This window comes from Excalfactoria chinensis, chromosome 2 (assembly GCF_039878825.1).
Source record: "Excalfactoria chinensis isolate bCotChi1 chromosome 2, bCotChi1.hap2, whole genome shotgun sequence".
Classification (NCBI taxonomy): Eukaryota; Metazoa; Chordata; class Aves; order Galliformes; family Phasianidae; genus Excalfactoria; species Excalfactoria chinensis.
The window spans coordinates 83859697-83878901 of record NC_092826.1 but is presented as its reverse complement, the minus strand read 5'-3'; the positions used below and the strand labels follow the sequence as shown (position 1 = coordinate 83878901).

The window sequence follows — 19205 nt, the reverse complement described above, 5'->3', positions numbered from 1 at the left end:
CATCATTCACAATCTTCAGATTTACATTCTCTATTTTTTCATTTTTGTTCTTCCATCTGCATTCCAAAATGTATCCTATCTGTTTCTCGGTGCTTCTAGCACTGTACCTTTTTGATGAGTCAGCTGAAGAGCTGGAGCAAAAGGACTGCTGGGGTAGGAAGGAAATGTTTTCCCACGTCACACATGAACATCCCGGCTTTATCCTTACATTTTTTTTCTCTTTGCCTGCTCTCCTGGATCAGCTGTAGAAGTTAAACACTGGGGGAGCTAAATAAGATTATGGCATTGCTTTGGTAACCTTTCTCAGTGAATGGGCAGTTGATCTGCCCATAATGTGAAGCACTTAATGTATTGAAGCATCTAAGAAAGCAAGCTACTGGTTCACCACTCAGAGTTCAATTCCTGGATAATAACATTTATTTATAGAGAATAAAGAGTTACTCCTGCGATGGCAGAGTAGATGTTGTCACTCAAAGCACGGTCTTTTTATTAACCTCAAATTTATATGGTTAAGTAATTGTTGTATTAGTAACGTTTCTTGAGTGGGAAGGAGAAAAATCTACGGCAGCTGTCTCTGAACGACGTGCTGCTTGTTTGTTTATCCGTGCTGGGCTCGGGCAAGGAAATTGGCCCCTGTAGCCAGTCTGTGAGCTTCAGCTCGGCTGCCTGCAGCTTGAGACATCACAGCGTCGCGGCAGGCACTTCGCTGTGTGTCTGTTCTTGTGCACGTAGTGAAAGGTGGGAGAAAGTGCCTCTTAGGGAATTTGCCTTTCCTTGAATAAGTCGGCTGATGGAAACTGCTGCTTTCTGCTGTTTGTTTAGGTGCGTCTTTGACTTTCCTCAAAAGTGGGATTTATTTCTCCAGAGCAGAAGTTTGCCTTCTCTTCAGTGCATAACGTACTGGTAACATGTTTGGAGTACTTGGCCATGCTACCGTGCTTCTTGTTCATGGTAAAACACTATCCAGATTTTGAAATGAAGGAAAACTCAGGCTAATATTTCCATTCATTCTTTGTTTTCCCAGTTTTAAGTTAAGACTGTCATAAACGTGGCACGAAGCTGGATGCTTGTTACGAAGTACAACAGGACAGTATTGGTCAAAGGAAACAATATTTAGGATCTATCTTCTTGGTGGCTGTTTTCTTAAACCTGGAGTAAACGTGGTGAAATTGAGTGAATTTCTATTAAGCAGGCTCCTCTGCTTTCCTATCACGTACTGAACAGACAATTGATGGCGCATTTCCAGCTGGCAGAACTGTCGAAAGGTAGCGTGCAACTTCAGCTCCGTTTTTTTCTTCTTTCTTTCTCTTTTCAACATATGATTGTGCAAGTCTAAGTAAATTCATCGGAGAGTAAATATTCATCCAGTATGGAAAATAAAGAATAAATCTGCGAGTTGGATCTGGTGAGTAAACAGATTACAGCACTACGGGGTTTCCTTCAGTGCAGCGGGTGCTTGAGACACACAGATTTTTCAGAGCTGATGTGGTGATCAACTTGGTTTCATCTGTTACTTGCAGCCCTATGGTCTCTGTTTTGCTTTTTGGGAGGAGAGGAGGCTGGAAAAGGGGTTAGCGCAGCAAGTGGCACAGCGCATTTCCAATTTGCTGCCTTTTTTTCTAAGTAGCGAAAACCTGCCTGCATTTGATGGGCTACTCCCCTCCTCCACAAGACATTTTGTTTGGCACTAATAATGGTGCTCTGCGTTTGCTAGTGGTTACATCTTGGTCATGTTTTCCCAGGCGTTAGCTGCTTGTCTGTGCATCACCAGCTTCTCCTGGAGTTCCTCTTGTAAAATAATGGGAGGTGATAATCAAGCAATGTGCTCTGCTTGCCTTCACATCCATCGGGTGTGTGAAGCCCTGCCTTCCCATCCAGCCCTCGCAGTGCTGCTCCCACACCCTCATAGCAAGGACCACTGCTAGGCACTGGGATGTATGCCTTGTGCCTTTCTTATAGCACCAGCCCCGAACGGGCCCTGTGCCTGTGGTTTCATTCAGTCATGTACCAAAGATGGAAATTGACGGATTGCTCTTTTCGTGACATAAGCTGCTGGAATGGAGTTGGTGTAAATTTAGGCAGTTCACTTTGTTGAGTATCGAGAGCAGTGTGATATGTAAATAAAGCTTTATCAGACTAGATAGATTTAAAATTCCACAGTTGGTGAGGAAGCGCTTGCAGAATAATATAATACAAATATTTACACAGTAACTTCTAAGTCTTCAATAAGTGCTTAATATTTGAAATATGTGTTGTGAAAACACTGACTGATTAAGCCGTACCATTGCGGCTACATCTGTATGCAGCAGCGGGGCACAGGGAGGAGCAGGGCACCTTGCAAGGCAGAGGCATTTCCGCAAGTCACAGCTCTTCCTCTTTTTTTCCCTTTAAATTAGGATGCAGCATGATGCGCTCTCCGAGGCATACTTGGCTTCATCCCTCCTCCTGTCAGTGCTGCTGCTGTCAGTGGCTGTTGCATTCCTGTGACATGACTGCATGCAGTCACGTGCCCGGAGCATCCAGCAGCAAAATTGAGCTGCTACCGAGTTAGTGCCTGCCCACAGCAGGGAGTGGAACCGTCACTGGTTCTGTCAGGGAGATTTCATGAGGCATCGCAGCACACCGAGCTGCTGGGTTCATCACTTCTGCTTTGCTGGGAGCAGAGCAGTCAGCATTTACCTCCAGAGTTACTCGCGAGGGAGCACACAAAACAGTAGAAAATAAATGGTGAAAATAAACAGCAATTTGCCTTGGTGATTCTGTGCTGCCATCTCATTTGCCAAGAGTGACTGTAAGAGTTGATCCAGCGCTTAAAATGTACTACTGCTCTCTTAGCCTGCGTCTGGTTGGGCTTTTGGGGGCTCTTCTGACAACCCTGCAGTAGTTCTGCCTTTCTGCGAGTGCACACCAGAGCTGAAAACCAGGGTGGTGGTGGTGTGTGTTGGAAGAATGAGGATCAGACTGAGCACACCATGGGTGGGGTGGGTATTGCCTATTGCCTGTCCTACAAATCACAGGCTCGGTTACGGTCTGCCTTAAGAATGGGCATTTTACTGTGGCATTGCTCTGCACTGCAAGAAGTGTGAGTTAGCCAGTTCCCGGTACTGATAAGCTCTGCTCTGCCTGCAGCCCCAGAGAAAATTTCATTTCACTAAACCATGTTTTTCCACTGAAAAGCCAGCAGATGCTTTCATCCAGTCCACAGACTTCTCCCTAGAGGGTGGTGAAATGATGTGACTGTGTCTGCAGGAAACCCAACCCAAAGAACGAAATGCTGCCTTTTTCCCTATTGCAGGCTAATGCAAAGAGCCAGCACCTGATGCTAACAAAGGGACACGGCCCCACACTGTCATCCTGGGCTTCTTTCTGCTCTGTGGGCAACTGCTGTGCTAGACCCCGGGGGAAGCTGGAGGTGGATGCTGCATGAGTAGGAGGGGCACGCATGGAGACACCCCAAAGTCCTGATGTGGTGTTTGTTGCTGCTGAAATTGCAGGAGGTTCTTGTGGCTGCCAGGTTTGCTGATAACGCAAAAAGCTGGGGTTTTCAGGAGGAAAGGGCAATACCAGGTGATTTCCTCAGCAGCTGCTGGTGGAGATGACTGCTCAGCATGGCTTAGACACACAAAAAGCTAACTTGTACAGGGTTGCAGTGTTAAGGCTGCAACACCTGCTTGTGTCCCATTGACACTAACAGGACGATTGCAGTGACCTGAGCTGATGCAAGCAGTGAGGTGCTGGGACCTGCAGAGAACTGATGCAATTCTCGTGCTGCTCATGATGTTTCTGCAGGGCTGAGAGCAAAGAATCTTGAAATGAGCTGGCAGTTTTATGATTGGATTTTACGAGCTTTTATGATGTTTATAATCTGACATTGAACTCACAGTTTAAGAGGTGAAAGGTTTAAAGGAACACAGTAGCAAAGGCATACCACTGAATTTCTTCTGGGTGTAATTTTAACGTGCATCTTCGGCACTTTCCTGGTGCACTGGCTTTGCTGAAGAACGAGTGAAGCCCTACACTGTTTGTCACCAAGCAGAACCCACAGACTCCAACCTTACAGCAAGTTGAGCATAGGGATTTTGTCTCCTGTAAGGAGAGGTATGGGCTGGAGGCTGCTGCCCTGTTTGTTGTAGCTGCTGTGGTCCCAACATACCATTGCATTGCATTGCAATGCATTGCATTGCATTTCTGTTGATCCCGCAGAAGTATTGTGTTGTTCATGCCCTCTCGCCCCCCCTCAAGCCCCTGATGCTTTCTGCATGCATACAGCAAGAACACCTTCCTGTTGGAGCTGTCCTCTTCTCTTGTGTTGCTGTGTTTGGGGAGCAGCAGGTTTGCTTCTGGCTAGCTCTTTGAGGTTTCTGCTGTGCTCAGTGCTGTATTTGTCTCTCGGTTCTTAGCTTGGTAATGTTTTGCCTTTGCTTGCCGCAGAAGGCATAAACAAGCCTGTCAAAAGCCTTGTTTAGCGCGCAGATTCTGTGGGGGTGGCTGGCAGCCTGAGACCCTAAAATAGATCCAGCAATGAACTGAATGGCTCAAAACCCTGAGAATTTAATTCGATCTTTCTCATTGCCTTAAATATTGGGACTGAATGAGGATTTCTCTAACAGAACAGAAGGTGAACATGTTGGTATGTGACAGTAATAGAGGAAGGGTCCAGACCTGCTGTCACTGAGACAGTCTTCTGCGATCAGAAGCTAATCTTGGCCGCCACTAGGCTGGTTTTATGCTGTAAATCCAAGTACCTGAGTGCAGCTCTGACTTCACAGCATGCCAGGGGTTGCTCTGAAATTTACCTGGATCTTGCTGTGGGAGGCCCACCATAGGAAAAAGCCAGAGCCACCGTTCATGGTTTAACTTCTGCTTTGTGCTAGCTTCGCAAAGGAGGAAAAACAGAAGCTGCAAAATCACTAGTGGGTTCTTTTTTCTTCCCCCCTCCCCTTTCTCATGTAGCACTACGCAGTTTGTAATATCATAGCTGGGTTTTGCAGTTGTGGTGGTGTGAAGGTAACAATGATTTGGCTTCGACGTGCCGTAACAGCTGCAGAATTCATTGGAGCTTAGAAGCCTGTGAGTTATAGCTGTGATGCCATTTACAGCTTTTATGGGAAAGCTCTTAAATTTGTGAAACGTGTTACTTTTTGAAGTGCATTATATTTGTAATTTGAATTCTCTAAAATTGTCTCTGCGAAAAAAAAACAGCTTTGAAAATCCCCCTCTCCCCGCTAGAAATACAGAGAACTCTGAACAGGCGTGGAAGCGAGTCTCTTAAATTGAGTGATAGAACACACAGATGGATTTGTAAGTGCTAAAATGTCAATTAGTGCACTTAAAAGCTTAATGGATGTCTTTGATGTGCTTCTAATATCTTCTGTAAAGTTTGAATGTTGCCATTGATCGGCTGGGGAGGAAGGATGAGGGAACTGAAGGCAAAACAAATAGAACGGGTTGCCCAGGGAGGCGGTAGAGTCACTGTGGTGTTCAGGAGGTGCTGTAGATGTGTGGCACTGAGGGACATGGGTTAGTGGGCACGATGGGGATGGGCTGATGGTTGGATTAAGTTGGATGAGGTGATCGTGGAGCTCTATGATTCTGTGACTCACAGAGCTGAGGACTTGTTCTGCACCATGAGCTGCTCGTGGCAACAGGGGCACGACCATGTCATCGTGGTGTAAGTTCTCATGCAGGTCTAGAATAGGAAGTTCTGCAAGTTGGTTAAATAATAAGGGGAGGAGATCGTGGAAAGGTCACAATTTGGTTATGTTGTTCCTTATCAGTGCAACGTAGATCCTGTTGTTATGAAACACCTGTGTGTTTAGAAAACCATTCCATGCAATCAGGAAGTATTTTCTTATTTCTCTTCTTTCTCCCCAAAAAGCCTCCCAGCCGCTCATAATCTTATTGTAGCTGTTCAGGGGACACATTGTATGGCCTCACAAATCTTACAGTTACCAGGAGCTGTCTGCTCTTCTTGTTGCGCACTGTAGCCAGAGCACTGAAATCTGCACACAGCGCAGCGGTGTACTTGAGCCTAAATCTGATTGAAGTTCTTTGGCTTCAGTGCCCCAAGCGATCAGCTGCAAGTTCAGTTCCAGGTAATGTCCTTTACCCTCCTTTGGCACTGATTATTCAGAAAAATGTTATGCAGTCCTTCTAGGAAGCTACTCGTCTGCATTCATCTGCCTTGTTACTGAGTGATTGCCTCATGGAGCAAAGGCTTATTTTTTATTATTTGCTTTGCAGCGCTCCTAAAACACTATCATTTGTTTGCTGAGGGGTATTTTGGAAGTCAAATGCACGTAGTACTGAAGGATGAGCTTGGGAAAACTTGAGAGGGCAGGTTATCTTCTATTATATTGCTTATCTTTGTGCAGAAGATTGCTGGTGTAACTGAACTGACCTGAAAATACACAGAGCTTGTATCTAGTGTCCTCATGTCTTCTTTAATTGGCTTCCGAATGAAGAGTGCAGGTTTAGCTTACGTCTCCCAGCTTTAAAGGATATTCTGCCAGTTGGGACTGTAAACAAGGGCGAAAGGTTCTTGATAAAAATCTCAGTTTTGAGTAGTACATCAAGGAAAATCAACATGTCTTGCTCTTAGCCCAGTACCTGCCTGTCTGTCCCAGGAGCCTCCGTCGATATAACTGATTTTTTCTCCGTCCAGTTGTGTAAAATTGATTGAGTTGTGCAGGTCAGGCCTCAATATCCTAAGATTTCCCAGCAATAATTCAGCACGCTTGTCTCTGTCAGTATTCCTTCTGACCTTTCAGGTGCTGTGAGATGCCAAAAATTAGATCTCTTTAACTTCAAAATTCTTGTAGAAATAATGAAAGCAAATTTTTAACTTAACAGTTGGCTTCCTCTCTTTTGTACTACCTCAACACTATTCTGGCTTTCAGCAGTGGTGAGTGTTTTTCAAGTCAAGGATCAGCCTTTCTGTTTGAGGACAGGAAAAGGTCTTAAGATAATTAGTAGTATGCGGCAAGATTGGATTAGCCGTATTAAAGTTCATATCCGTAGGTCTTATTACCAAATGTTTAAATGGCAAAACATCATTTCTTATTGGACTGCATTGATATGGTTGCAAACTGGAACTCAAACACCTTATAAAAATATGAACTGAATCAAAATGAAATTAATTAGAATATATTTGAATTTAATTATCTCGAGCTGCCGAACACTCTTTGTGCATACTGGGTTTTATACGTGTATCTGAAGTGTGCTTGGTGGAGAGTTTTAATTAGAATTGGAGATAGGTTATTTGGAATGTGAAAAGATATATATACCTATTATTATATATATATATTTTAGCTAAAGACATGAAGGTTTTTTTTAGAGCTCCCTCCCATTCCTTACTTCTTTCATTCTCTCTTCCTAATAAGCTGCTGCTACGTTCAAGTTAATACCGGATCCTTAAAAAGAAAATGCTGCTGTGGTTCTTGGTCTTTTGCATCATGATCAGAATTGCCAGACCAACAGCTGCAGGAGCCTTCTACCTTTGTGTTTAATGGCTTGTACCCTCTGTTGTTCAGCTGTACCACTTAACCATAGAAGTATGGAGCTGTGGACACTGCCATGCATGTGGCTGCCTTCACTACTGTCTGAGATATCTGACATGCCAGGGCTCCAAGAGTTGACTTGGCTGCTGCCCAGCAGATTTTTCTAAAGGCTGGATTGGTAGGCAGAAACCCAGGCTGTCAGAGTTGTGTTATGCAGTAAATTGGGGTTTTCTTTTTCTTTTTCTTTTTTTTTTTTTTTTTTTTTTTTTTTTTGGCAGAAGTTTCTAATCCAATTGCAGCTGCAGTTTTTTTCTTAGTCTGTGATCAAAGAGAAGTATGCATTATTTCATGGCGTTTTCAGGAAGCTGTGTCTCTCTAACAGAAATACCCTTCATGTATTCTTTCACTCCCCTAGCAGAAATAACTGGTCTCCACTTCAGCACCATGGGAGAAGGCAGCCACGGTTCATGTGAAGGCGGTCAGGTCGTTTAGATCTACAACTGTACAGCAGGGATTGCTGCTGAAGGGAGCCATCGTGCTTTCCCTTGTACACCAGAAGTAGCTCCTGCGTGGCCATGTAGTTAGCAGAGAAGGAGCTCTTTTCACTGAAAGCAATCATTTTTCTTGTCTTTGGGATGAGGTTTTGATTCTTCCCACACTCAAGCTGGTCAAATTGCCACATAAGAGCTGGCCTTGGCATTGCACCCTGTTTGAGGATAGGGTGACTTTGCTTATGCTGAAGACAGTCTGCTGCCCACATATAGGTGATACCTGGTACCATCTGACCTCCCATCCAGTGCTCTGCCACCTTTCACAACTTGCTTGTGCATGCTGCCAGCTCTCAGCAGAGCTCGAAATGCCCGCTCTCAGGGTGCCAGATGACTGAGCAGCTTCCCGGTGCTGCTGCCAGTAAGAGATGATTCGAGGTGAAGTTCTGCTCTGAGATGATAAATCAGGCAACTTTCAACCTGGCCTTACTCCCAGTTTGTTTGGACACAGTGTTTTCTTTTTCTTTCTTTTTCTTTCTTTCTTTCTTTTTCTTTCTTTCTTTCTTTCTTTCTTTCTTTCTTTCTTTCTTTCTTTCTTTCTTTCTTTCTTTCTTTCTTTCTTTCTTTCTTTCTTTCTTTCTTTCTTTCTTTCTTTCTTTCTTTCTTTCTTTCTTTCTTTCTTTCTTTCTTTCTTTCTTTCTTTCTTTCTTTCTTTCTTTCTTCTCTTTCTTTCTTTCTTTCTTTCTTTCTTTCTTTCTTTCTTTCTTTCTTTCTTTCTTTCTTTCTTTCTTTCTTTCTTTCTTTCTTTCTTTCTTTCTTTCTTTCTTTCTTTCTTTCTCTCTCTCTCTCTCTCTCTTTCTTTTTTTTCTTTTCTTTTAAGTGTTTATCTTGGCAAATCAACAAGGGAAGCAGTTGATGTCTTGTAAGCTTTCACTAGTTTCAAATTGAGTAGTAGGTTGCTACAGATGCAGACACATAGCTGAGGTCTCTGAGTTTATGTGGAAGAATCAATTAGTACACCAACCCACTACATCTAAGTGTTCTATTTTTAATCCTAAGATAAAGTTGGGAGCTATTTTTTGTGTTCTGGGAGGCTGTGTTAAACCACTAGTGGGTTGTGTTTGGATTGAAAATACTGGCTGCATGTTTTCTACCCTCATGTGCTCTTGCACGAGCAGGTTGAAGCTCACTGGGCTCAAAAATGCCCTAGGCCTTTAGTGACCCAAAAAACAGAGCGTTTCTCTTCCATGCTGCTCTTGATCTAAAAGGAGGAAGTGGGATCCCAGTGCGGCAGGAGCTGCAAATTTACGCTAACCAACAGAGACTGCAGGGGCTGAAAGCTGCAGAAGGAGTGTGGAGGTTGGAAGATGAGAAGCTTCTGTTTTCCTTCGTTGTTTCTTTGCCATATTAACATCAGTTCTGGTAGTCAGGAGTTATAACGTAGTATGAGTTTTTTGGGGAAGTTGTTTGGAAGTACTAGGAAGAAAAGTCGCTATAATTATCGGATGCACTTAATACTCTAACAGAACCATTAATAAAGAAAATTTCCCCTTTCCTCATGTTAGCTAGCACATTTTTAAAACATGACCTATTTTCCTAAAGTAGACAGAACAGATTACATTTTCCAGAAGGCATGAGTCACTGTGCTATAAAGTCTCCAAGCTGTATCAATCTTCATCAACTTAAGCCATTCATGAGGTTTTATTTTTTTCTCACTGAATATAAGCAGTTTGTTTGAAACGAGAAACTGCTACATCCTCTCTGGATAGTTAAACTTGATTAAAAGGTTAAATATTAAGTAGGTGTGAACTTTATTCGGAGAGGAAGGGGGAGTGGAAGGACCTTGATAGTAAGCAGAAGGCTGCGTGGATGCTGCTCAGGATATGTATGGGGATATCCAGTTTGCAAGGTGCTGTCGTTGGCTTTAAGAAGTCGAAGCTGCATGATAGCTGCCAGAAGGAGTAGAAAATTGTTATTTATTCAGCTTCATTTGAATAAATTAGAATCCGATTTCAAATTGTTGTCCTGAAAGCTTGGGAGTTTCAACTGGGAAGTTTCTGCTGTCTGGTCCTTGCAGTTTGCATGGGGAGGGAGCTGGCACCACTGAGCCACAGCTGGGGATTTCTTCTGCCAGTCGAATGGGAGCAGCATGTTCAGGATGATCAAAAGGCTGATGGCACCTTATGACAGCAGAGAGACCTGTGCCAGCACAACAGGGGAAGTCTGCGTGCTGCATGAGTAGTAAGACTTTGCACTTTCTCAGGAGGTTCACCCTATGCCGTGTGTGCGTAGAGGAAGTGGGCTCTATAAATGAATAGGCATGCTAATTGCTCTCAGTGATGGTAACTTGCCTGGGACTGCATGGGCCATCTCTTTCAGTCTTGGGAGTCATATCGAGGTTTTCCACTTATTTCTCTTAGGTCTGGCATTCTTGTAGAGAAAAACAGGTCTAGTCTAGCTGTTTTCCATTGATAATACACAGCCAAAAGGCAAAATCTGTTGCAGGTCTTGAATTTAGTAAACAAACATTTCCATTTTTGTCCTTCAACTGAAAAGTAATTTATATGATCCCTGAAAATGTGTTGTCTGTTTTTCATGCAGGAGACAGATTCTCGTTTCGTTGCTAACTAAACACAGGGGGAAAAAAAAAAGAAACCAACCCTTTGAAATAGTTTTCCCTCAGAAATATCCTTGAGGAAAGGGTAGAAGCTTGTGGTTTATTTTTCCCACTGCTTCAAAATGACCGTCTTACATCTGCAGGAAAAACTCTCAGGGGGCTGTTGAACCATGAAGGCATATTCATTTAGGCCACTGGGTGCCACAGTGATTTTGACTGAGCATTGGCTACAATGCTGGAAAGAAAAAAGAAAAAAGAAAAAGAGGGGGTTGTGTTTTGTTATTTTGCTTTCTGCAGGCTGGCAAGAGGAATGGGGTCAGGAGATGCGTGCTTGGGAAAGACCCAAAGAGGGAGCTGGAAATACGCCAGCCGCTCTGAGTCACAGCGCACATACTCATAAGTATCTTTGTACCTTACAAAGTCCCGACTTTTCAAATAAAGCCGTCACTGCTGTTAAAGTATTTACATAAAGTAAAACAAATAGCTTTGAGTGCTGCCTGCATTCTCCCTTGTTCCAGCCATACTTTTACCCTGTGAACTGTGACTCCTGTTTGCTTAAGGCAAGGCTGGGCCAGGCTGAGGAATGTGATATCTGGCGATGAATGAACGGAGAAACTCGAGTCATGAGTCTGCATGCACTTGGGATGCTCGCCACTGAGTAGTGCAGCACAAGGCCTGCCTCCTGCTTCTGCCTGCTCTGGGGGGGATTTCATGTCGGAAATAGGAAGGCCATGTGAACAAGCTGTACAGCTGTGCAAGGGTGGGAGATGTGGGTGGTGGTTCGATTTCATTATGAATATAGACACAGATATATGTCTGTATATATATTTGTGTGTATGTGTACATCAATGTGTATTGCATATTTTTTTTTACCCAGTTATATTTATGCGTGTGTTATATATATTAATACACATACATGCATTGTAGCACACCTATATACTAGTATATAAGTATTACGTATAAAACATTATACATATTTAGATTGTGTGTAGTAAAACCACACGTAGATTTCTTCCCAAGTGAGGAGTGTGTGGAGCTGATGCTCTGTATGCACTACCCCTGAAGCTGTGGAACTGGAGGCAAGCTGCCAGCCAGGCTGGGTAGGGAGGACTTCCCACTCTCTGTGACGTGGAGCCCCCTGCACAGTTGTACCATGTAGGTGCATGGAGGCTGTGCTCATGTCCATCCCCTGGCACCGAACTTGCTGACCTCTGACTTGGCTGGCCTGGAAGATGAAATTCAGATATAAATGTATGACATGCTGTTTCCCTGAACTAGCATAACAGAGAAGGTGGCATGACTGATTTTTTACCGGTTTCAAGGAAATGATGGAGTTAGGTTTTTGTTTTTTTTTTTTTTAATTCTGCCCTGGGGTTGCTTTCTTCACTCCCTGCTTTTTTTCTTCTATTATTTTTTATACCAAGTCCATGAGCTAATCTTGCTACCAGACTGGGAGGCAGAAACAATTTAGGCTGACCTTCCACGCTGCAAAGGCTCTGAGCTTGCAGTGATGAACACACTGTTTAAGATGTTATTCAGTGCGTTTTTGGGTCTAAGTCAATAACGGACAATCCATTAGTTCCCCATAAGTCGTTTCAATGGCTAATTACTTGCACAGTTGAGGAAATTGTTCTCTAATTCCAACTTAAATTTTTCTGAATTCGAGTTCCAGCTGTTGGACGTTACTGTACTCCTCTCTGCCAACCTCAAGAGCCATCTATTATCAAATTTCTGCTCCCCGTGGAAATGTTTAAAGGCAGCGATCAAGTCAGTCTCTTTGGGGACTGGTGGTTTTCTCTTTTTTGTTTGATTTTATTTTGTTTTTGAGAAACTACACAGATTGAATTGCTCAAGGCTTTCACTGGAGGGTATTTCTGAGCAGCTCTGGGTGTGTACAAACCGTGTTGCTGCGGTGAGGTGACTCTCCAGCTGAATGTGGGAGTGAGGCATGGCGCAGCTCTCCCTCGGTGGCATGGCAAGGAAGGGATGTTCTGACCCATGTAATTATGGTTAAAAGTGTCGGGAGCCAGAGCTGCTTCCCTGCAAGAGCCCAGCTGGGCGCCGAGTCAGCTGCTCTCCGGCTTGTGGCTGCTTTTGTGCTGCACGCTAGAGGGGAGATGCAGTCGATGATTGTGAAAGATTTTTATTGCTCCTACATATGGAGCCACATGAATGTGGGCACTGGCACCAGTTTAGCCTCTTATTTTGCTGACCTTGGATAACACGGTGTTGGAGGGCTTGAGGCCTTTTATGCAAGGCGGGAGATGGGAATGAGGAAAGCCCACAACAAAGCGATGGTGATTGCAGCCTTGGCACAAGTGGGCTCTGATGTGGAGGGCCTCCTCTGTAAGCAGTTCTGTTGAGTCTGCTGCTGGTACAGATGTGGTCATGAGGCCGATATGGTTTTGCCTGATGTGTGCTCCACTCATTGGGAGCGCTGTCAAATGTTGCTGTGTCACTTCAGGGGTTGCCAGAAGAGGCCTTTTTGCTGTCTCCTGGGTCTTGCTCCTTCCCTTGTGATGCCGTGGCACTCCTGCAGCAGGGCTGAGGCCTTTAGCTGGCACAACAAGGATGTCTCAGTAGCATTGTCCCTCCGAAAACAGGGCTGAATGCTGTCCTTTCACACGTTGTTTGTGGAGGGGAGGTGACCTCAAGCCTTCGGACTATAAGGCCTTTTCTGTGCGATGATCTTCTCCTTACCTACAGAGCAGCAGTTGCAACCAGTGCATCCCAGGGACAGACCTGGCTGTGCCCTGTGAAGGTTGCTCATCCCTGCTGCCACCTGGCAGCGAGTGCCTGGAGATCTTCCAAGTTCTGTCAGCAGATCTCACCCTGCTGCCATTGAACTAACACACACCACCACCACGTGGTCTTTGCAGCAAGCTTTGGCATTATGAAGGGCACTTAAGCTGGATTCATTGCTCAGTGCATTTTTGTTCTTTTTGCTGCTGTATTTTGAGCAGGAATGAAGGGTTAGGGGAGTCAGGAGCTAATGGTTGTTTTGTTGCGACTTCCAGGTCTTTGGGGAATGCTTCCAGAGAGATAGAGGAGAGGCTGGGTGGTGATGACCTTCTTGTTTTGGGGTGGGCCTGGTGTTTCATGAGCCTTGGCCTGAAAAAGACTGAAAAAGGCAACGTGTCTTCCAGTACAGCATACATTAGCTGGAGTTGAGAATTACGTACCCATACATACTTTGTACGCCTGGCTTAAAGTACATAAAAACAAGCGGTGAGGGATGTGCTGCCTCATGTAGGGCTCTGTGTACCTCACATCAGCCTCATTAATGGACAGAGTGTGTCCTTGTCCTCATGTTTACTGCCTTCTGTATAAAGAATTTCCACAAATACAGCTAAGGGAGTGAGAGACGTCCTGAGGCTTGTGTCTGTAATGTGGACAAATAAATGCCATGGAAGCTCGTGAGTATTTCCTAACAGAGCAGTTTCCTTAGGGATTCAATTAGTTACCTCATGATCTGTTGTAAAAACAGAAACGCGTGAAGCCCAGCCAGGCCTTGCCAGGATGATTTCCCTTCCTGTTGTACTTACGGTATGTTCTGGTCTATAGGAATATAAATGTTGTTTCTTGGGTGATTTCTATTAAAATCAGCCAAGCTATGGCCATCTGTATCATTTGTTCTGGTGAGGTTTAAACTTGTGTTGGCAGCAAAATTGTAAAGCAAAGTTGTTTGTAAAAACCACTGCTGACAAAACAGCTGTAAGTCCTAGGCCTTCTGAAATGCTCACCTGGAGATTCTTTTTTCTCCTTTGCTGTGGATGTTCAGATACAAAGTTTGCTTCCTTGGCTTGGAGGTCCCCGCATGCTGAAGCTCTCTGAGCTCAGCTCAGCGTTGTTCAGGGCATAGTAGCTGGTCTGTAGTGTGAAAGGCGAATTGCACTGCCAAAATGCTAACTGCTTTGCTGCAGTCATTGTTTTGGCATCTTTTTTTCTTTTCTTTTTCTTTTTCTTTTTCTTTTTTTTCTTTACCAAGTCATTTGTCATTCAGCTGGGGGAAAAAATGGTTTTGATCACAGTTCAGCGTCTGAATGCCATTATCTTACTGGGGGGAGTAAAGGAAAAACTAACCTAAGCTTTCTTTTTAAGTTGTTTGTGTTGATTTGATCGCTTCTTCTCACGCAGGATGGTGTAAACCCTCATCCCTCCTGGTGTGAGTGTTGCAGTTTTCCTGTGCAGTGTGACCGTGTGCTGTTGTGTGCTTCCCCAAACAAATCCTCTCTGGAAATGTTCATTTTTTTTTGCTTGGCCTGTGGGAAATTCAAGAACAGAAATGCTCAAATAATGACTTTAAAGACCCCGAGACAATAATAATAAGGCTTGTGAAAAAGTGATATATGTTTTTTTTTTTTTTTTTTCCAAGATGCACCTGATTTCACTTATGCCTTTGTATCAATTTGCTGACTTAATTTATTTGAATGCTAAAGGCTTTAGGGAAATGCTTTTCCAGGGAATTAATCTTTTAACTAAAGCAAATACGAAATATGACATACACTAGTATTCCTTTTGACAATATAACATTTGTCTTCTAAAAATGAAGTAGAAAACACATGCCCCATGGGCTAAATTCCACTTTACTTTATGCTGAGATGAATTCAAAACAACTTCATTGTTATCAACGACACTGTAATTCTGCAATAAATACAAACCACTTAAGCAGAGAACTGATAATGTAATATCAGTATGTAAAATCCTGAGCCGAGAGGCAAAAACCAAGGCCAAAATGGCAGTAAGAAAGGCTGGTTCACAGAACTTTCCACCAAGTTTTATGCAAAATTTGATTTAATTTAATGGTTTGGATTTTTTTTTTTTTCCCCTTACTTTAATTGTCTGAGAGAGCAATTCCTGGCTGTTAAAATTTCTCCACAAGGCAGAAAGTTTCATTATGAGAATTCTAATGAATAAGTTTTTACCTGCTGTCTAACACCTGGCAGACAGCTACTGCTGTTTGCAGGATAAGGGATGAGAGGGACTGATGATGATTATCTGTTAGTGCTTCTTGAGCTTAGATTGCATTTTGTTGCAGCATTTTTTTCAGCATCCTTTTTTTTTTTTAGTCATTTGTCCAACTCTTGGCTTTTGGGTGTTGTTTGTTGTTTTTGTTACTTGTCGTTTCAGATACATACAATTAATGTCTCCTTTCTGTTTCCATCTTCTTCAGGATGACAGTGATGGGATTCCCTGGTCAGAGGAGAGGGTGGTGCGGAAGGTCCTTTATTTATCTCTGAAGGAGTTCAAGAACGCACAGAAGCGGCAACATGGTGATGGCATTAGTGGAAGCCTGAAGGCAGTGAATGGTAAGCTGCCTCCCTGGCACCCTTGCAAGGACTCAGTTGTTTCAAACGGAGCTCCTTTGCTGTAGTAAAGGAAAGAGACCAGTGCACCATCTCACTTGCACTGTGTCCTTTCAAAATACAAAGAAGAGCTCATTTCTAAAGTGCTCAAAATGCCTGATTTGAGCAATGCATGTGTTTCTGTTTCTGGTGAACTGTTGTAGATAGGGATAAGGGTGGAGGGTGGGTGCTGAATGGAGGGCAAGAGCAAAGCTGTTCAGTAGAGAAGGATGCTTCTCTGATCTGTCTGATCAGTGATGTGCTTTGTAGGCCAAGAGGAAAGGTATCAACATGAAAAGTATCTGATTTCTTACAAACACAGTGAAAATTGTGAGGAGATAAATGAAAACTGTCTGAATCAGTTATGTTGGTGAAGGACAGACAGACAGAACGTCATTCAAGTGGAAGAAACTGGCTAACCAGGACATGCAACTCTGGGGTGGGCATGGTTCAGGCCCTCAGTTGCCCAAAGGTGAAGTAGCACAGAACCTATGTAAAAAGATGTAGGGGGGGACTTAGGGCAAACATGCTGAGACATTGGATTTCTATAGTTAAGTTCTTCAGGGAGTTTAAATGTTTTTAAAAGAGATGCAGACAAAGCTACATGATAGGGACTTGAAGGGAGTTCAGTTTTGTTTATGTCATCCTTTGACATTGACCGGAGGTGGCAAAGGAGTTAGGGTGATTACTGTTACTGTTGTTGTTTGTCATTATTATCACTTGTTTCTTATCCCCTTCCCTGTGGTAGCCTAGAGGTGAACCTAAGTGCTTCTCTTGCAGATTTGCTCACTGACACAGGGCCCTTTTTGAAAAGGCTTTGTCATGCTAGCTTGAGCCTTCAAAGCAATGAGTAGCAGGATTCAGATTTCTGGGCAGGCTTACTGTTTTCTCTTCACTCTCAAGAGCTTATTTGCTTCTTTATGGAAGTTTATAGCAATTCCTTTTAAGCATGTGCATAACTATACATGTGCTAATGCATTACAGCAGCAGCTGGGTGCTTACTTGTTAGGTTATTCATATTTATATGTAGCTTGTGTTTTTGACATGGTGAGTCAAGTTTCACTGCATTTTCACTGAGTCTTATTGCTGACAAGGCAAAAACCTTGGGGAATGGCTAGAGAGCTGCAGACAGCACAATAAAGTTACTGTATTGCATAAGCAATTGTGAACTCCTTAATGTGATTAAAGATGACCTCAGACGTTGAGTTCAGTAATAATATCAAATACTGATCTGATGGGAAGGGGCATCTAGCTTTAGCAGCAAGCCATTAATAAGCTTGGAGGTGTACACAAAACAGTGCTGCCTTTTTTTTTTTTCCCTCCAACACCTCTGCATCATTGATCTTCTGTCAAACACAATTTCTCTTGGAAAGTTTCTTATTCCATTGTGGGGATTTTGTTTAGTCAAAGGAAAAAGTCTAAAGGCGTGAAGCACAGTAATTGTGTGTTAGGGAGGCTTTGATGATGTGCCAGGTTGCAGGATGACTGAGGTTTTTATGGTGTCTAGTTTCTCCAAAGGCAGCTGAGATGAAAAGTGAGTTGGCTGGGAATGCTGTGTGAATACAGGTACCAGGCATGGAATATGCCACATGCTTCCTCTGGCAGTGGCACAGCTCACGACTTCAGAGCTTGCCTCTGGTGTTAAGAATTGTATTGCTGGGTGCTTTTTCTCCTTCACGGAAATAGGTGATCAGTTCTGTGGGAGTTTCGGTTTGTTTATTTATTTACTGATTTTGAGTTAGAATTACACTCTGTTGTACTCCTTGTTACACAATGCTTTAAATGTCCTGTCTCAGAGCTGCTCTACTTCAACAGTACTGTCCAAAGGCTCTGTTTGTCCAATAGTATTTAGGAGAACATGTCGCCATATAGAAGAAAACTTTGCTAAAGGGCGGAGGATTGTTACGGTGCAATGACATGAAGAAAATCTATTAAAACATGAAGTTTGCTCATTATGTCTTTTAAAGAAACATTAGCCATATATTTTCAAATCCGCAGGTCTTTACGGACACTGAAAAAAACAGGTCATCCTAAACATTTACCAGACTGCTTTGAGTTTTGGGAAACATAATATTTGAAAGATTAGCTTTAGATCCATCACTTTATACCATTAGAGTTTCAAAAGAAAAACATATATTGATTATGTTCATTGTTCCAATATGAAGATTACAACCAATGTTTCTAGTGAGTTTCTCCAAAAGATGATATTGCAGTTAAATCCATTTCGTTATTAGTGTTCAGCACCCACATCTCTGTTGGGGGGAACAAAACATCATAGCTGAAATTTAAAGGTGTTCTGTGCCTCCTGCTGTGGTTTTACCCCAGCAGGCAGCTCAGCTCCACACAGCTCCTCACTCACGCACTCTCCCCACATGGGGTGGGTGAGAGAATCAGAAAGGTAAAAGAGTGAGAACTTGTGGGTTGAGATAAAGTCAGTTTACTAGGTAAAGCAAAAGCTGCATGCAGAGCAAAACAAAGTGTTCATTTGCTGCTTCCCATAAGCAGGCAGATGTTCAGCCACATCATGCATAATGGTTTCTTGGGAATGCCATTTTGAACATCCCCACTCCCATTCCTCTTCCTTCACCCTTGTAAAGGCAAGGGTTTCATCCATTTTAGGGTTTGTGCTGCACAACTCTGTCACTGTCCCTAGTGAATGTTAAAGGGTATTGCTCATTCTGGTGCTGGAAATCAAATAGATCACCTTTCAGTACCTGGCACGTGTAACCATTTCCAAGAGTGGTTAGAGGACTACCTGAGAGTAGTTCAAGCTGTCTGAGCTCCTTGCTGGAGGAGGAAGTGTAGGTTGGTCTCCTGTTTTATTTCGAGCTCAGAGGACTGCAACATTTGCAAAACAACTGTATAGTAAGATTTGATCGTGGTGCTGCCATCTGTAGAGTGGAGATAGTTCATTTTTTTTCTGGTTTTATAACTGTTGTCCCCCTATACTTACATATACTATATGTAAAGTTTGCTATCTGTAGTTTTTTTTCCTTAGCAGGTACTGACTTTTGGCAATAGAGGAAGATAAGATATGCATTATGCTCTTGCAGCTGTTGTCTCTAAGTACTTTCTATGGCTTCAGAGCATCTGAAGTTGCGTAAATGTGCTACAATAGTTATTTGCTAGTGTCCTCCAACAGTTGACGCAAATTCAGCTGCTGAACTTGCATGAACATTATTATCAAAATATTTCAGCTGGTAAGTGCAGCAGTACACCTAATGATATGGCAGCCAGAGCTGTGGTGCTTTTCTTA

General features: G+C 43.2%; 1 protein-coding gene across 2 annotated transcripts in view; it reads left to right on the top strand.

Moving 5' to 3' along the window:
- Nucleotides 1-19205, top strand: part of JARID2 (jumonji and AT-rich interaction domain containing 2) — a 202740-nt gene that overhangs the window by 69326 nt on the left and 114209 nt on the right. For both annotated transcript variants that reach the window (XM_072327482.1, XM_072327479.1), the window contains exon 2: nucleotides 15778-15913. Coding sequence is in view for 1 of the 2 variants with exons in the window: in XM_072327479.1 (XP_072183580.1) it covers nucleotides 15778-15913 (136 nt within the window). In the remaining variant the exon portion in view is untranslated. The remainder of the gene's footprint in view (nucleotides 1-15777; nucleotides 15914-19205) is intronic.